The sequence below is a fragment of the Desmodus rotundus genome, chromosome 7, assembly GCF_022682495.2.
Source record: "Desmodus rotundus isolate HL8 chromosome 7, HLdesRot8A.1, whole genome shotgun sequence".
NCBI classification, from domain to species: domain Eukaryota; kingdom Metazoa; phylum Chordata; class Mammalia; order Chiroptera; family Phyllostomidae; genus Desmodus; species Desmodus rotundus.
The window spans coordinates 114,633,807-114,652,243 of record NC_071393.1 but is presented as its reverse complement, the minus strand read 5'-3'; the positions used below and the strand labels follow the sequence as shown (position 1 = coordinate 114,652,243).

General features: G+C 52.7%; 1 protein-coding gene across 13 annotated transcripts in view; it reads right to left on the bottom strand.

Moving 5' to 3' along the window:
- Window positions 1-4,976: 4,976 nt before the first annotated feature.
- RGS6 (regulator of G protein signaling 6) overlaps window positions 4,977-18,437 on the bottom strand; it is a 464,787-nt gene continuing 451,326 nt past the window's right edge. For 7 of the 13 annotated variants that reach the window (XR_011651449.1, XM_045201344.3, XM_053927871.2 and 4 more), the window contains 2 exons: window positions 16,054-16,120; window positions 4,977-7,641 (listed from right to left, as the gene is read on the bottom strand). Coding sequence is in view for 10 of the 13 variants with exons in the window: in XM_045201344.3 (XP_045057279.2) it covers window positions 7,469-7,641; window positions 16,054-16,120 (240 nt within the window). In the remaining 3 variants the exon portion in view is untranslated. Of the gene's footprint in view, window positions 7,642-16,053; window positions 16,121-18,437 lie in introns of those variants that run through there. The other 6 variants (XM_053927873.2, XM_053927875.2, XM_024567601.4 and 3 more) reach the window with 3 other exon arrangements.

The window sequence follows — 18,437 nt, the reverse complement described above, 5'->3', positions numbered from 1 at the left end:
TTTGAGATCTCTAGATTGTCTCCTCCACTTGACCTGGTTTTCATGGCTGCACAACGGCACCTAGATCCCTCTGTCCCTGGGTCTGTTCCAGCACTTTGCTTCCAGGTAGCTTTGAATGCTTCATTATTCTGTGCTCATCTATTTGGAGAAAGCATGGGAGAGCTCCGGAGTTATTGGTAGGGGTCTGTGAAGCACTGCTTGCTAACTGAATAAATAATGCCTCACTCTGACATGCACCATTGCTTCCCTTTGTTTCCCAGAAGTAGCTTCTGTAGGATGAATAATAATGCTTTTTTTTTTTTTTCAGTGCCGATTCTGTGATCGTGTGCTTTCTCAAACAGGGTTTCATGGATTTGGGGGAGGTTAAAAAGGTGATTTTTTAATAAAAGACATTGGGGTCCATGGGCCTGAAGAGTGGGTGGTTGTGGGGACCTGGACTTTAGGCCCTGTTCCTCCATCTCTTCTCTGCCTTCCCCCTGGGCCTCAGTTTCTTTATGTATAAAGACAAACCACTGAGACATGTACTGCTGACATAAGCAACAATGTGCCCTGTGCTAAGTGAGAGAGGCTGGGCTCAAAAGGCCACGAATTGTATGATTCCCTTTATGTGATTTTTTGTAAAAGACACGATAGGGTCAGAAAACAGTCCAATGGCTGTCTGGAACAGGGGTGTGGGGTGAGGGGATTAACCACAAAGAGGCACCAAGGAACTTAGGGATGATAGAATTACTCGCTTCCTTAATTTTTGGTATAAGTTGGTCAAAATTCATGACACTACATCTGAAAAGGGTGAATTCTCCTACGTGTAAATTATAGCTCAATGAGCAAACAAAATGTAAACACACACAGCCACTGTGGGACCGAAAAATCCCTGCAGTTCCTCTCGGTGCTAATGTTCACTGATTCTCTGCTGAGGGTGAGGTGAAGGCCATGGGCAGGAGATGCAGGAAGAGATACAGCGTCTGGCACAAATAACGCCCCTTTTTGATCACAAACTCTTTTATCAGAAAATCATAAGCACGTAGTTCTGTAACATAACATATCACACACACTCAAGCACCCCCTATGACACTTTAGGTGAAATGTTCAAATTAAAGCTATAAATTATTACACCCATGTTATTGTCTATGACCAACCACACTCAAGCAGGCCTTCCTTCTGCCCGATTCTGTGTATCCAGGGCCTTGTCTTATGTTTCAACTTTCCTTCCTTGATTCCGCCTACTCCTCTCAACTCAGAAGAGCCTCCATAATGTGACGGGAGAAAGAGGTTAAAGAAGCTCATTTCCTCGATTGGCCACTTTAGGAACAAGGCACACGTGTGTCTGTGTGCGCGCTGGATGTCCTGAGAGGCCCCTCATCCTAGGCACGGGGTCTGGGTTATTGGCCTGAACTGGAGTATTTTTGAACAAGAGCTCAGAATCCAGATCCCAACGAAGCAGCCACACAGGCTGTCAGACAAGTGGGGGTCTGGAGGGACAGCACAGACTTCCGTTTTCCATGTAGGGCCTGGAGGAGGAGTCCGGGCCTTCTGTTCTGCTATTTACTGAGCCTGACGCAGGATTATTGATTGAGTCCGGAAGTGACAGACAGTAAGGGAAACAGGCCCCAGCTGGGAAGAAGAAAGCAAGGGGTTTGTCACAGCAGGAGAGGCTGCTATGGCCCAGACAAAGCCCACCGCCTCCCACTTGCACGCAGGGCTGGCCGTGGGGCGAGCTGCCCAGTGGGGATTTGCAACCGTGTCCCGCCTTCGCCACCTCTCAGAGCCTCTCCCGGGGGCAGCACCAGCTGGTCCCAGCACCCGTTTCCTGAGTGCGCAGTCTGTGCCGGGCACAGGCTAGGCCCTCTGTAGTAATTCACAACCACCTCAAGATTTCCAACGTTTTACTGCTGTTCTACAAATAGGAAACTCGCGCTCTGACTGAGGTGTGTGGCTCAGCCTCTCAATCAGGAACTGTTTTTTGTCTGCTGAAATAAGCCAGTCCTGGCTGGGTGTGTTCCAAGGCTCTGAGGAGACGGAGCCCATATTTTTAAGGGAGCAGAAGCATAACAGAGAGCTCTGTTCCAGATGGAGGTCAAGTCCAGTGACACTCCCACCCCGAGCTTCTTTAAACAAGCCAGATCTCAAAGCCTCTCCTCGGCCAGGGAGACCTGCCTCTCCATGTGTGGTGTCTGGGACAGACCCTGTAACCCCCATTGCAGGCAATAAAAGAAGTCCCAATAAGGGGAGCTGGGAGTTCATGTGGGGGCTTCTGCTCAGGACGGGAGGTTGAGGGAAAGCATGCCAGCAGAGCTCTGTGGGGCAGGAGGGACATGTCTCTCCTAGGGCTTCTTGGATGCTTCTCTAAGCCAGACTTTGGAGGCTGCCACATCCCAGGAAGAGTCCTAGCTAGGATCAGACACACCCATCAGAGGCCCTGATCGTCCTTTGGAGGCTGGGATCAATGGGCCATCAGAAGCTGGCACCAAGGGAAGGGACAGACACGTGCTCTTTATGCTACACGTCCCCTAAAGCATGTGAGGGGAGAGGAAGCAGTAAGGGTGGACCTCAGACAATTTTGGAAAGACACAGCTTTTAGTGTTATAACCGGGAGCCTGTAGTCCCCACCTCCACCCTGGACCCGAAGCAGATCTCTGTTCTTGGTGGTCAGCAGGATCGTGTGTGTACACAGTGACAGCTTGCTAAACAAAGATTCTGGAAATAAGCCAGATGGCTTAGTGGGGTAGGAGGAGTTCCAGGTTCCCTGGAGGTCATGGCCATGATCAAGGAAGACAGGGAGGCATGGATTTTTTTGTGGTGGGCCAGGGCATGGCAGTGGGGTATGCTACAGACCTGACATTTCAGGTGCTGTTACAGGTGTGACCATGGTGTTGACTTTGTGGGCCAGGAAGTCCTGCTCTGGGAGTTGGCTCAGGGGTTAGGAGACACATTCTCTTCTATGCAAATGTGTCTGAAGACCCATTTCTCTGCCTCTGAGATCATTTCTACATTTGGGAGCAAGATTTCTGCCACTGAAGCGAGCTGCCAGGCACCAGCCTCATTGTTAATAGGATCACAGTATCATAGTTTCTTTTCACCGTGTTCTCTTCCTCCTCTGGTCAACCTGATTTCCAGGCTCTCCAAGTCCCACTGCTTTCGCATTAGTGGGAGATGAGACTGTCGCTCAGGAAACTGGGATTCCATAGAAGGAGCACAGTCTACACGCTGCAGACATCCATCCTGGGACTTTATTTAATGGTGGTGCCTGGCCACTGCTGCCGTTTGTCAGGCCACTGGCTTTTGTGGTTGCGCACAGACAATGGGGCATAGAGACCACTCAGCCAAGGAGCCCCTGGCAGAGACAGGGGCCTCGGCCTTTTGGTGGTACAACTGTCTCTACTTCCCAGGATGAGTGCCTCGTCCCAGAGATTCAGCTTTCCTGAGGTGTGCAGCATCCTGCCTGGGAGCCATTCCCCTCGCTCCCAGGCTGTGTGTGTGGGTGCATGCGTTAACAGGGCAGGGTGAGAAGTGACGAGTGGGGAGGGGTTGTAGACCTTCAGGTACATCCTGTGCAGTGAACCCCCAAACCAAGAAGCCACACAGCTGCATTATAGTGGGTTCAAGTCATTTATTTTTAGACTGTACCAGCATGTTTGGTTCTGGGATCCAATCCCCAAATTCCAGAAAAATAAACTAATGAGAACCACATGCACTATGAGAAGGCCATTCCGACGTGTCCGTGATCATGCGGTGAGTGGGCGGAGGATACAGACCAGGAGCCCTGGGCACGGAGCAGGGCCTCCCTCCCCGGACAGCTGACGGCCCTTGGCTCTGAGCCCTCATCGGGTTGGGAAGAGGGCCGAGGCTGGGTCATTTGGACCCTATCCCTCTATGGCCCTGGGCCTCTTATTGCTACATTTGCTACTTTGCTACTTTAGGGCCTCTGGGTTGTGCCCAGGGAATGTCTATCACCGGGTGGTACTGATGAGTAGGCTGCTGGCGTCTGCTGTTGCCATGGTTACATGAGCACAGGCCTCTTCAGAGGGTGCCATGGTGAGTTGTCAGGGGTTCATTTGGCCACTGTTAGACTGTGCCACACATGATCCTTGCTACACACTCAACTTGGCCAGCCCCTTGGAGGCTGATGGCACGTTACCTCCCCCACTCCAGGGCTTTCCAGCTCCTGGACCTTTCTGGAACACCTCCCTCCAATATATTTTGCAACAGCCCACAATCCTTTCCAGCTTCTGGAAAGGTTTCCTAGTGCTGGCTTTTGAAGTCCATGCATTTGGAGCACAAGGGGAGGGATGCATTTTAGGAAAAATATCCACTTCTACAACCAGCCTGGGGGCCAGATGGGTGGCAGGCTCCCAGTTCAATGTCCTTTCGGTGAGGTAGTTTGAATACACCAGCAATCCTGCTGGGAGAAACGCCCCCGGAGCATGTCCCCAGCTGTTCACTGGTCCAAGAAGCAACTCAGGGTGGTGAGGGTAATGTCCTGGGTGTTGCCCTATACCTGACCTCGGCAGTGGTGGGCCCAGAGCACGGCCAGTGACTGCACTGTGGGGCTGGGCCCCGCTAGGTTCCTGGGGCATGGTGATACCTTTCCAGAAGACCAAAGCATCACCATCTGGAAGGGCAGAAGCCCTGTCCCCAGCCCAGAGAGTTCCTGCTGCGCAGGCAGGTCCTATGGCTGCTGCTGGGCATTTACGTGTGTCAGTCTACAACTTTTACTCTTCCCATGGAGGCATATATGCCCGATGCCTCGTGTCTGTGTGTCTGTCCTGATGCGTGGTGGTCACTTCTGAGGCTGTCCTGATGCTTTGGCCATGGGACTGCCAACATATTTGCCCTCTGAGCCCTTAGTGGGAAGGGCTCTGGGCCCAGAGGCTGTAACCAGTAAGGGGAGCTAAGGAAGCTTCTGGAGGCAGGGGAACATGATTTGTTGCAGAACTGCCTTCAAAAGTCTAATCTGACCTGAATTTTTGGCTATGCAGAACAAGCCAATGTGGAACTGGTCAAGACCAGATTTTCCAAGTGTATTCTCATTCTAAGTTCTGCATAGTAGACTGACCTTGGACTGGCCAACTTGGGCAAAGCAACTCTGTTCCACCCTTCACTTGTAGACGTGATCTACTAGCAGCACATGGAGGTGGTCATGGGATTGAGTGTGCCTGGTTGGGAGATGAGGTGAGGGGGTTATTGCTCTGGGTTCAAATCCATCTGAAGTGATCTTAATGCTACTGAGCCTGCTGGCTGGCCCTCTCCTCTGGATGTCCCCAGAGGTGTTAGAAAGCTGTCAGCCTGCTCTATCTCAAGGCTGTTGTCCACTTGGCTTTATGTGGGCCCTTTGGGGACCTCCAGGGCGGGCCAGGTCTCAGGCCAGCCTCACTCAGGAACAGCAGCCAGGCACAAGGGACAGGGCAAGGGGATGCCAGCCCTGTCCTGTCTGAAGCTATGGGGGAGAGCGGGAATCTGGGCCCTTGCCCTGGATAATGGATGGCAGAGAGGCCCCACATACCCTATGCCTTGAAGTCAGCACAGCCTGGGGACCCTTAGCAGAGAGGAGCTTCCTTTGGGCCATGTTGGGTGCAGAGGAACTTTAGCTGCAATTTGGTTCTGAAACAGGAGGTCTGTGTGAAACAAGACAAAAAAGGGGGGAAGGAGGAGAGGAGGGCTCAAAAGACCCCGTAACATGGGGGCACGCCTTCATTTTAGTCTTTATCTCATGCCTGCCAGGTGCCAGGCTCTGCACTGAGGTTGTGTAGAAGCAATAATGCCACCGTTGGAGACACTCTGATGACTCAGCGTGTGTCATTCTAGTTCGTATCTCACAGAGAAAGCAACTACTGCCAGTAGGGGAAACTGAGGCATGGTGATCAAGAACCCACAAGGGTATAACCTTAACCAAGACTTCTAAAACCCACAGTGGCTCCGCTGCGATGACTGAAAGGCTGGGGCCCTGGGCACAGGGCTCGGTAGCATCACACATACCACATGGCTTAGGGTGGGGGTTGGAAAGGTGGTCCTGGGAGCACCCCAGAGGCAGGGTCTGCAAATGAGCGCATGTGCCTTTGGTTGTCAGTGGTGAATTTGCCTACAGGAGTGAAGAAATACCAGTGATCGATTTTTTGCTTCTGTGTTTGCTGTTTATATGCTCCCCAGGGAGATTTCTCACCTATGGTCAAAAATAGACCAAAGGAGGATGGTCATAGCAGGTGGGGGAGTGAGTGTCTGAATTCAAAACCATGTTGCTTAACACTGCTCTGTCCATGGGCCCCTGGGAGTCACATGGGAATGCCAACGATGAGAGCAATGGCTACCATTTGCTAAGCACCTACTATGCGTCAGGCACGTGACTCAGTGCTCTACATACATTACGTCACAGCCAAGTTGGCAGGTGGGCATTCTGACACACACACAAAGGGAATGCAGTGGATCTCTTGCAGGTTTTGGCAGGTGTTGCTTTCTGTCTGCTTTTTCCCTGGATGCCTGGCATTGCTTAGTGGGTGCGTTTGCTGGGCCATCAGAGGTCTGTCTGGCCTTGGCCTAGGCCCTCTGTAGCAGATCCTCCTGCAGCTTCACATACCACTGAGACCTGGCCCAGCGGGAGCCTGGCCACGCCCATCCCGTGGGGGGCTGCCAGCCCTATGATCCCACCCCCCCACCCCTGCTGGGAACCCTCCCAGCTTCCACCTGGGGCTGCTGGAGGAGAGGATCCCAAGGGCCCCTGAGTTCATGGCCATGTTTATTTTGAGTAAAACATGAGGGAACAGACCAAGGAAAAGGGGCAAAAACAATAAATTATGAAATCATGAATTTTTAAAGAGATGGTCAGAATCAGTTAAACCACGAGCTCTTTCATCTACACTGGTGTTTCTTCTGGTGTTGGACCCTTGAGACATTTGTCAGGACCAGAGGGCAGCGGCACGCCTGTGGAGACCTTGTCAGAAGTCTGCTGATGGATGAACTGATGGATCATGGGCATATCTAACAGGGTTGAAAGAACTTGCAGTGCAGCCAACCCCAAGGTCGCTCAGTGCTGATGACGACGTGACTGGGACCGGCCGAGTGAGGGCAGGTGGCCACAAAGATGGGGGAGGCAGGAGGTGATGGGGACACAGTGGCTGTAACTATGGTGGGTGCTGCGGGTGCACCAGAGAGACAGGGGCAGGGGCATAACACAGGTTGTGCTCAGGGCCAGCTGGTCCTTCTTGTGTTTGCTGGATGGCATCATCCCCCAGACAGTGAGAGCAGTGATGATGAGAAGAATATCTCTCAGTGACAGTCTCAACACCCCACAAGATGTTCTCCCCTGAATAAGTTAGGGATGAGGACCTCTTAGAAAATGGGGTGTCAGCGCACAAGTGCACAAGCACGGGAGGGTTGTAAACAGGGGCCTCTACCAGGCTGACGCCGGTTCTGTGGCCTTTCTTTCAGGTCCCCCCGTTCACCCACTGGATCTCCCCATGGTCGCCCTCCTTCACCCTCACTCTTTCTCTTTCACAGTGACCGAATCTCCCTGTAAGGAAACTCCATCCACGGATGTGGAGCGCCGCCTCCTGCCCTCGTGGTCCTCGGGCCCCGGCCCCGGGCCTGTGGTCGGAACCGTCAGGAGGACTGCATCAGGCCGGTGAGGCGCTTGCCCGCCAGTGACTTTCCCTGCAGACACAGGTGACAGAGAGGCACGCGCAGGTGCACACACACAGAGAAGGACAGAGACAGAGAACCGGGTAGGTGATTAATTGTTGCATGAGCTGTGGAGGCCAAATGACTTAGCAAACTGACCCCTTTGATCTCTGGGTTTGGACCGCAAACTGGAGACAGTTGGAACAACCCGGAGGCTGGGGCAGGCTAGGGACAGAGGGCGGGCAGCTTGTACTCTTTCTGGGGTGTGGAAATTTTACTCACCTCACACCAGGCATTTCAGCTCTTAGGTAGAGCATCTCTTAATGCCTGTGGGCTGTCCCTGAACTTGATTTTATTCAAGCAAGGAAGGAAAAGGTAGATTGGGAATAGCAAGATCAGGGAGGGTGGGCTGACCCAAATAGATGCTGGCTAAGCATCTGGGTGATTACACACTAATGAACGAACTAGCAGAAGACCTAGGAATCCTGTTTGAAATGCAGGAGAGATGCTCAGGCTTCAGGTCCTCTTGATGACCTGGTTCTAGACAATGAAAGTGGGGTTCGCCGTGGGTCAAGAAACAGGTGAACGGGCGCCACCATGGGCCCCGGACAGTGCGCTCCTGCCATCTCCTATGCTCTTGGCCCCCACTCTGAGGTGCCCAGGGCCTCCCCCTCAGGAAAGCTGCATGCTCTTCCCTTACAGCCTGCGTAGCAGTTCTTCCTAAGAAGACAGACAATGACCTGGATTGCAAGGCCTGGTGCGTGAGGGACAGAGGGCCTGCGAGAGGCCTGGGAGGAGGTAACTGCGTCCATTTCCTAGTCCCCTCTTCAGAAATCCATAGCATTGGACAGGAAGGGGCCAGAGGGGAGGGTGGCTGGGTCACTGTGTCCTCACTGTGTCTGAGAAAACACTCAGAACCCATCCTGTTATTGACAGGGGTCAGTGACACCCCTGCCATCCACAAAGGGCAGCGCACGGTGGCTCGGCAGCATGGGCGGCCGTGTTTACAAGGGCCAGCAGTCCCTCACGTTCATTTCCAAGTGGGGTGTGAGGCCTCAGCTTGTTTACTGGGCTTGGCTGTGTGTAAGCTGGATGTAATTAAAAAAATTGATCAGGTTTGTGAAGCCTGGTGGGGGACTCAATAAACCTGCTGATTGATGAATTGATGGATAATGGGCATATCTAACAAACGGACGACATGGGCTGTGACTTTGCTGGATGCAGGACAATGTGTCATCTGGCTTAGCGCTCCACGGAGGGACGTGGCAGCCAGACTCTGAGAATTCTGATGGCGTGGATGGGAGCTTGTCCAGATCTGGGACTGTTCTCAGGAGTGCCTGGAAAGTCTGCGTCTTCCTCCTCCCGCTCTTTTTTCCCCCTTTCTTTCCTTTTTTCACCTCGTCACTTTCTTTCACTCCTCATTTTCAGGAGTGAGACAACCTTCATTTTTTTCTCCCCACCTTAAAACACACACACACACACACAATCTCCCCTTTGCCAACCTCATCCGAATCTCCAAATATACTAAACTTAGCCTGCGGCAGGATACATTTATACTAAGCTGAGGATTTTTAAATCAGATTAAAAAAATCCTAGAGGGTGGCAGTGCCAGTCTTCGTCAATCGTGAAAAGCAGGGCGGCTACTCCTCTGTGGAGAGTGGGCTGGGTGCCTTGGGAGCTCGCAGAAGGCAGAGGCTGACCTTCAAGGGCTCCCCCAGCCCCGGATTCTCAGGCACACTCGGCTGGCACCGTCCTTGACTGCCCTTTCTTAGACGGTGCTCCAGGCATTTGTCATTCAGTTGGTTCACCTGGGACTGTGCCTTCTCAAAGCAGGCCTGAAGGCAGAAAGCATGGCTGTGTGTGTGTGTGTGTCTGTGGGGGGTCCTCTCTGGGGAAATGTGGTGCTGATGAGTCTAGGGACCCCGTGGCTGAGAGCTCTGACAAACCTCCTCCACCCTGTTTGCTGGTGTCCATCCCAGCTCAGAGGAAAGGCACCAAGGACTTCTGCTTTCCCCTTGGTGCTCTTCATCGCGGTGGTAACCACACACCAAATACTGGCTCCCCCCCCCACCCCCCACTGCCACCCCCTGCCCCCAGGCCCACAAATTACACATTATGTCCCCAAATACATAAATTCCAGTTTTGCCATCCACAGCATTTGGGGCTCTGATTTAGCCAGTGAATGTGAAAAAAAAATCACTAAAGCTTCTGCATAACAGTCTGTCCAATGGTATGTTAAAAGCCCAGAGACAAAGAAGGTGAGGCTTACCAGGTTTCCAAGCCCTCATTATGGCTTCTTCCTCATTAGTGAGGTCATTTGGGCTGGAGAGGGGGCTGTGGGGTGAGGGAGGCTGGAGGCTCCATTTCTGGAGATTTGTGTGACTATCTATTTGTTTCAGCTGAATTTGACCCTGAGGTTCCTCCATCCTCCATACCTCCCAGTTCTACAGAGTGAGTTCTACAGGTCTGGGCTTGGAGGCCCTAATTAATCTCTTCCTGCCTAAATCCTGGAGCTCAGCCTCACTGCCTTGGCTCAGAGGACGACCAACAGCCAGCCCATCAGTCCTGCCCCTCCCCTCCCCTCCTCTGCTTCTGTTTCTCTGGACTTCAGGGGCAGGGGCAGGGGCAGGGGCTGCAGAAGACCAGCCCAGAGAACAGGTCCTGAGGTTGTTCCACCCTCTCAGCAGTCCAGGTGGTGTTCTTTGGCATTTCTCTCTGCCTTTCCCCACTCCTGTGCTCACGCATTTACCAAATGCCAGTTGCAACTAAAGGAGGTCGTGAGGGTTTGGTCGGCTGGTGGTGGCGGCGGGGCGCAGCTCAGCCCAGCTGCAATCTGTCTTCTATGCAGTGACCTCCTGGGTGAGGCTGGAAGGCAGTTACTCATGCAGGACGCAGGCAGGGCTAGATTCCTGGCCTTGGGCTTCAGGGAAGAAATCCTGCAATCACTCTGGCTCAGCAGCTGCTGCCCTTCTGAAGAGCTGAGACTCCTGTAGTTTCCAGGGATCAGAGTACGGTCTGACAGCAGAGGCTACCTGTGTTTGGAGATGAGCTGCCTCAAGGTCTCTGCCACTAGGGGCTTGCTGGGAGCCCCTGAGCTAGCTGTCCTGGCCAGAGAGGAGAACTCCTGCCCACGTCCTCTAGGGCTCTCCCTCCTCTTCCCCTCTCTCTCTGCCTCCAGTTTACGTGATTCCGTAGGAAACACCTAGCAAGGGAAGGAGTAATTCTGCCTCTGCCTCTGCCTGCCATGTAGCACAGTTACAGGGGAAGCTGTTTTTTCAGGGTCTGGATGTGTGATGATCCCCAGTGCCAGTCAGTTGGGAACCAACCATGGTGTCAGGGAGCTGCAGCTGGCCCAGACTGAGGCCTCAGCCTAGCTAAGCGAAGCAGCTGAGGGTGGTGGAAAATGCTATTAGCAGGCAGCCTTTGTCCAAGTGAAAAAATATACGGTGACTGAGGACTGAGCTGCAGAAGGTACATTCCAGGGACATCAAAGCTTTGCATACAGACAAAGCGCTTTTCACCTTCCAGACCTTTGGCCAAGTTTAATCCAATGGAATCTAGGATCCTTCAGTTTCATGGACCACAGGCTCCGTTCTGGGCTCACAAACACATGTTCAATTCCCACCCTGGCTAATCATTTTAGCTCTGTGGCCATTCTTGACAGCTAGAAGCCTGCAAGAAGGTGGTCACGGAATCCTTTGTTTCTAAAAGGAAAGGCACAAAAGGAATGGCTCCCTTTTGGGCAGTGCTTTCAGGAAAATCACCATGCTGATTGACATGCTGTGGCTCTGCATTGCGCCTGCAGGTACTAAACATGCACATCCGGGTTACCAAGCCCTGTCACCACTTACCTGGGAGACTGATGCTACACTGTTTGGCTGGGAGAAGGACCATGGCTCAGAGAGTAGCCCTGGGGTCAGATGGCACCCTGGGGGCAGCGGAGCCACGCCCTAAGGGCTCAGGCAGGACTCTTTTCAATGCTAAGGGAGGTAAAGACATCTGAGCTGCTGCTGAGATTCTCTTGCTGATTTGCCCAGGTATGACCTAAGACCGGAGTCACAGACCTGAGGCCCCCCAAAGCTGCATCCTCGCTAGTGTGGGGATGGGAATTCCCCCGCAGTTGCCTCTGGGGGAGAGGGGCACACGGACTGGAGTGGGGTGTGGGTGACGGGGTGTGGGTTCCACCGGTGCATGCATTTGTCAGATTCATTGAACAACACATTTCAGATGTGTTCATTTTGCTACATGTAGTTACCCTTCAAAAGAAAAAAATTAGAAAAAAATCCTAGTTATCATATTTTGCTTTGAAATGCCCCACTTCTTACTTACTCAGTTGCTGTCCCAGTTGCCTTTTAGAGAAAGTCAGCGCTTCCCTCCAGTACAGGGGAAACCTAGGCTCTCCTGTCGGAGGAACTAGAATTCGCAACAGAATGCGTAGGGAACAACGCTTCTAGTCCCCGCTGACTCAGACTGGCCACCTTGTCCCGGTGCACAGGCATGTTCACCCTCGCTAGTGAAAAATGCTGTTTTGCTGAACAGGGCTCCCCGAGTGACCTCAGTGGACAAGAAGTGGGAGGCCCCAGAGATGAGCTGTCCTCCCAAGGAGACTGGAGGTCATCTAGGGGTAGAGGATGCTCAAGTTCGGAAGTGAAGAGTATGCGTAGAATCGCAGTCCTGGGGGAACTTGCTGAGAAGAGCAGTCGGGAGCCTAAGAGCCCAGTGGGAAGGTGAGAGCCCCGACTAGGGTTTGGCAGGAGGGGGAGAAGCCAAGGACCTAACACCCTCAGGTGACTTTCCTGCAGGTTGGTGCCCCCGGTCCCCCTTCTCCACCGAACAAAGCAAAAGAAATGATTTCAAGAGGGAGCATAAGGAATTCTGTGGCATCTCCTTTCTCCACGAGGTTTAAAATGGGGGAAAGAGTGCCACTTGCTTGGGACAGTTTAGAGGTGTGAGAAACTCTGGGGGATAGTAGAAAAATCCAGCCCCTATGGTAGAAAAATACTTAACATAGAATTCTTTCTTTCTTTTTTTTTTAGAATTCTTTCAAAAAACTTTTCAACTCGACCTGTAGTCATCCTCTATGGAATTTTGTGAGGCAAGGTGGGCAGATGAAATGGGAAAACCTGTGCTGGGCCGCGCTGCTGACCCACAGCAGCTGGGCAGAGCAGCACCGGGAGGGGCCTGGTGTTCTCGCTCTTCAGCCCGGAGGGGTAGGAGCCCAGCGGCCAGATCCGCTCTTGGAGTCTGTATTACTCCCGGGTCCTTGCTGAGCTTTCTGATCTCTCTCGGGAGCTAAAGGGCATTTTATTTGGTTTTAAAATATTCTCTTTATTTGACTCTTTAAAAGTAAGATACCACATACATAAAACAACACCCAAATTTAAAAAAAAAATCAAGAAATAGGTGAAAATTAAATTAATAAAAAAGTTCACTGGTTGAAGAATTTATATAATTCATGTATATTTAAGCTTGTTAAAAATAAGAACTACGATTAAAGTAAAAATAATGGATTCTTTGGCAACACTCACCACCTAACGGAAAGCACAGTGTTACAAACAAGCAGGTTTTTCCATTCTGTGAAACCTGCCGGCAGTCTCGTCTTCTGAAAGCAATTCTCACAGAGTGTCGCTGGGGCGGCAGCGGGTCCAGACACCTTACTCTAGCCTGCATTGTCAACTATCACGCTTGTTTTCCTTTAACGTTTTTTTAATTTACAAAAGGTGAGTTGCCAGTCCTCCTGTCTGAACTTTGAAAGGACCAGCCTGTCCCCTGATCTCCCAGGGACCTGCTCTTTGAATTTCGTATCCCTGCCCAGTGGGGTGGCATTGTTATCTCCTGTACCTCCCTTCTCAAGTGCCCTCCGCTTCAACTCTCCCAGACCGCGGTGGCAGGGTGGGGATGGTCTCATTACCAGGGACACAGGTTGGCTACTGAGGCCAGTTACCAAGAGTCCAGTTACCGTTGATTGAGCAGCTATTGCGTGTCAAGCACGCTAGATATGTCACAGGCTCTTGTGCTAATGTCCATACCACGCTCACCACGTAGGTGTTATATTGTCCCCCACTGGACGGATGAGGGCACAGGCTCAAGTAGAGCTTGAGCCACTTGCTCGAGAGCACACAGCTAGTTGGTGGCAGAGCTGAGTGGGTCGGCCTTCATGACTCGAAACCTTCTCCTTTGTTCTTGACCATCACTCTCAGCAAAGGAGGCAGATGGCCCTGACCGGTGTGGTTCAGTGGGTTGGGCAGCATCCCGCAAAATGAAAGCTTGCCTGTTCGACTCCCCATCAGGGCACAGGCCTGGGTTGCAGGGCAGGTCCCCAGGAGAGGGCGTGTGAGAGACAACCAACTGACGTTTCTCTCCCTCTCTTCCACTCTCTTTAAAAATAAATAAATAAAATCTTTTTTAAAAAGGAGGCAGCTGAAAACACTCAGGGACTAAGGAGGCCTCCATGCCCGCCCACACAGCAGTAGTGGCTGTGGGACAGGCTAGGCAGAGCCACCGCTGGTGTTCGGGGCCCTGTGTTGTTGGTGCCAATGCCTCTGGGATCTCCATAGCAACTGTCTCAGGGAGGAGAGAAGCAGGTGCGATGTTTACCTTTCTAAGGAGGGGCAGGCAGAGCTCCTTTACTCCAGTAAGAACCCAGTGCCTAAACTGGGGTGTCCCGGCTCAGCTTAGGGGACCCCTCCCTGGGTGCTGTTCCTGGCCTCTCTGCCTCCTGTCCTACCCATCACTTACAAGGCTCTCTGAGGCTAGCCTCTGCCTGTTAGTTTTGGCGGGCGGGCGGGGGCGGGGGGGTGGGGGGGAACCTTCCTTCATGGCCTCCACAGTGCAGGGACAAATCTGGCACCAGGCGGGCATGCCAGGAGTGACAGAGGCTCAGTAGCTGTGCCCCGCCCTGGTGGCACAGTGCCCAGGTGCAGACACCCTGGCCTCCTTTCCCAGTTTCCCATTCCCGCTTTCCTGCCTTTTTCTTGTTGTGCAGGAGAAATGCCCCCCCTTTTACAACTGGCTCTCTCTTGTCTCCTTCCTCCAGTTCTGACCAGACGAGGCAGGCGCTCTTTCTACACTCAGCTTGCAGGAAGTCCTTGTTGGACTCCGGAGCGGAGTGGAGCTGGGCCATCTGCTCGCTCGCAGGTCCCCTCAGTAGCCTGCCTTCTGGTAGCCCGTGCAAGGCCTGCCTCTTTTTCTCCACCTCCTCTCCAAATGGACTTTGGCATCGCAGCTCTGGTTCACTCCAAATTAGGCAAAGGTCAAAACACTCAAGGAAACAGGGACATGGCTGTGTTGCTATTGGCAACAACTTGATGCTACTTTCTTCCAACTAGGAAGTTCAAGTGACCCCTGGCTACGGCTACAGGGGTGAGTGTCACTGAAGTTCAGTGGACAAGACAGCAGGAGGAATCACTTGCTGGGCAGTGTGTGATTCTCCCGAGGACCCACAGCGACTCTAGACCCACCCTCCTCAGGGCACGTCTCATCTCCTGCAGACACAGTCACTCCAAACAAGCCCATTGGCCGGGGACTTTGGTTAAGCCAGCCACCATGGCAGAGCATTGAAGACACAGGACGTCAACAGGCTGACTGCCACCACCGCCCAGATGCATAATCTTCCATGAAAGTCCATGTCCATTTGGACACGTACACAAAGAGGGCTGGGCCACTTCCCTTTCCTCCCTCCCACCAGGAATGTAGTTTGGCAGCCACTAATCAGACATGTTTTCCAACCTGAGAAAGTGCAGCAGGGGACAGGTCAAGCAGCATTTTTCAAGAGCTCTCTGGATAGAAACCTGGGCTCATGGAATTCCTAGCCACAGGGAACCTTCTTATCTCCCTACAGACCCTTTCTATGTGCCGCTGTGATGCTTTTGGTCCCTGTGGGACAGTGGATGGGTGGCTTGCCAGCCTTGTCCCCTATGGAGGGGCAGGCAGAGTTGCCTGACTCCACTTAGAACTGACTATTCACACTGAGACGACCATGTTTTCCGCAGGACGGGGCTGCGGGCCACGGAGGAAGGGTTATAGATGCTGTGTCAGGAGAGGAAGCTTGAGGCTGCTGCCGTTGGATTTAAAAGCACCTTCAAATGTGGTGGGCATTTCCGGCCTGTTCTGCTAGGGGTCCGGGAGAAGTGAGTTAAAGGATCAATACCTAATGACATTATTTGTGTGTTGTCTCTGGGACAAGGGACTCAGTGTCATTTGCTGGACCCCTCTGCTCCTTGTTTCTTAGGAAGAAAATACTATAGGTGCAAAAACGTGCAGGAAAAATGCAGACACCAAACAATGGGTGCCTCCTGCTGTCCATGGGAGGAGGGTGTGAAAATGGGAGTGGAGGGCGGAGACAAGGCCAGGGACAAACAGATCATCTCTTTGGAATTCTGGAGCACCTTCTGTGCAGAAGGATCCCAAGGAAGGTTAGAGAGTGCGGACGCCGGGGTCACTCACCCACTGCTGGAAGGAAGCCACCTCGGGGGTGAAATGCAGCGGCCATTCTGACTCTGCGCCAGCAGCACTAGGCAATTGTGTTTTTAGGAAGGGAAGTGAAGAATAACTTATCCAGCTGAAACCATGAAGACCTGTGGCTTTAGGGGAGCCCCTGCCCAGACACTCACACAGCCGCGGTGGGCATGCGATTCATGCACGGGGGCCATGCAGGTCTGCAGCGCATGCCACACACATACTGTACACTGAACACAGAGGCGTCTATGTGGCAGGCAGCACGGGCACCCGTGTGTACAGTGGTGCACATGTCCATGTGCACGTTGACACCAGCCGCGTAGGTCAGCGTCTCATGCAAGGTGCAAAAGCAACCGCGTGATTGGCTGTAGCGCTTTAACATCGGGCTCCTAAGGTGCCAATCTTTGACAAACACTGCGACCTTAAAGCATTTACCTTAAGATACATACATAAACACTGAATTCCCCCCAGGGAAAAGCCATTTGTGTCCGTGGAAATGACCTCTCAGCGTCTGTTTCTGTCAATACTACAAGCAGTAGGAGCGTGCACCCCAGGGGTCTGGCTTACTAAGATCTCAGAGTATCCTCTGCCACCTGCTCCTGGCTCCACCAGCAGCCCCACCTGGTAGTGAGTGGTTACAAATAAGAGCCTTTGTCTGTCTGGCAGATGGAGCCAGTGAGGGGCTGGGTGAGGCCGTATTGCTCAGGGTGGCTCCAGGCAGGCAGACAGTGCGAGGAGAAGGTCTCCGGGAAGAGCCTTCTGCCGTGCTGAGCGGTGCCTCCAGAGGATTGGATTTCGTGCTCCTATCATGCGGAGAACTACTCCTGATCTGTGTCTGGAAGCAGGAGGCGTCTTAGGGTCCTGCACCTCAGTGGGGGGGGCACATGCCCAATCCTGACAATGTCCGTCACGTTCACAGTCACTCTCGCCACCTCCTGCCACCACACAGCTATGAGCCCCACAGCGTCCACACCTTCTAGGGGACCCATGGAATCGACCACAGGGCAGAAGCTGGCCTGCTGGGCTCCACAGTCCCTCTGTCCCCAGGGAAAGCAGAGAAACTGGCTCTCTGGGTCAACCTTAAAAATAAGCCAACAGTAATAGCCAGGATTTATTGAACAGGTCATTGAAAGCATCATAGTGATAAACAGATGTGCTTTGCACACATTGTCATGTACGAGATACCCACCTACCCATCCTTAACTATGAAGTAAATATAACGATACCCACCTTGCAGAATATTGTTGTTAATTAAATAAGGTAGTAAGAGCTAAGCATGGGCTGCAGATAATCATAATAACGAAAACAATAATACGAAGACCTATGCTGGAGCACACACGCTGCAAACACGGGGCTAAGCACCTTATGTATTTCCCCACTTAATCATGTGCCCTTAGCTCTCCTTTATAGCAGAGGCAACTGAGTTGCCGAAGTCACCCAGCCACATGGCAGAGCTGGAGTAGAGCCAAAGTTCCTCTCAGGCAGCGCCCAACGTGATGCGGACCCCCACAGCATAAGACGATGAGCCCCGAAGAAATGGAAGCCACTGCTGCCATACCCTCAGTTAATGCCAATGCTACTTGGTGCAGTACACTTCGTCATACCCATCGGGCAAGTGAGTGACTTGCTGCGGCCTTACTCCAATGCCAGGTGGAGAAATAGTTTTCAACTGGGGCTGCCCGTCTAACTCAGCTCGCTGCCCTACACTCTACTGGGCGGGGAAGGGACGCTGCTTGCAGTGGGCAAAGCCAGTAGGTCATCTTCAGTAGGGGATGAGAATGATGTTGGGGGAAAAGGTTGCTGTCATGTTTTCGACAACACATTTAACCCCAGCTGGTTGGTAGTGCTCAGTCATACCCCACATGGCTGGCTACTGACAGATTTAGGGAAGTCTGGGCGGCTCGCGGCAGGCAGCCAAGGTGGCCAATCGGAGCCTCTCTAAATAGACTCCTGCCTGGCCAAGATGCACCTCTCCACCTCACTGTGCATCACCCGTGGGGTCCTGGGTGGGATGGAAAGGAAGGGGACCCTGACAAATTAAACCTGAGTGAAGCAGCTGAAGGGCAGTTTGGGGGCTCTCTGGTGGCCACCACCCCACCTGCACCTCTTCCTGGTGATTAGGAAAGCTGTGATTGAGGGCTTGCAAATGACGGGATCTGCAGCTGTGCCGTTCATTACCAAGGAAACCTCCCTCCAGCACCTCCTCACTGGTTTTGCTGCTGCTTACAAGGTTGGGCTGACTTTTTCATTGGCTGCTCCATCTCCACTTCCCAACCAAATCTGCAGCGATGGAAAGGCCCGGCCCTCAATCCTCGCTTGGTGGCCTGTCTTTTCCCATTAGGCATGGGGGTTCAGGGGCACCATGCTCTTAG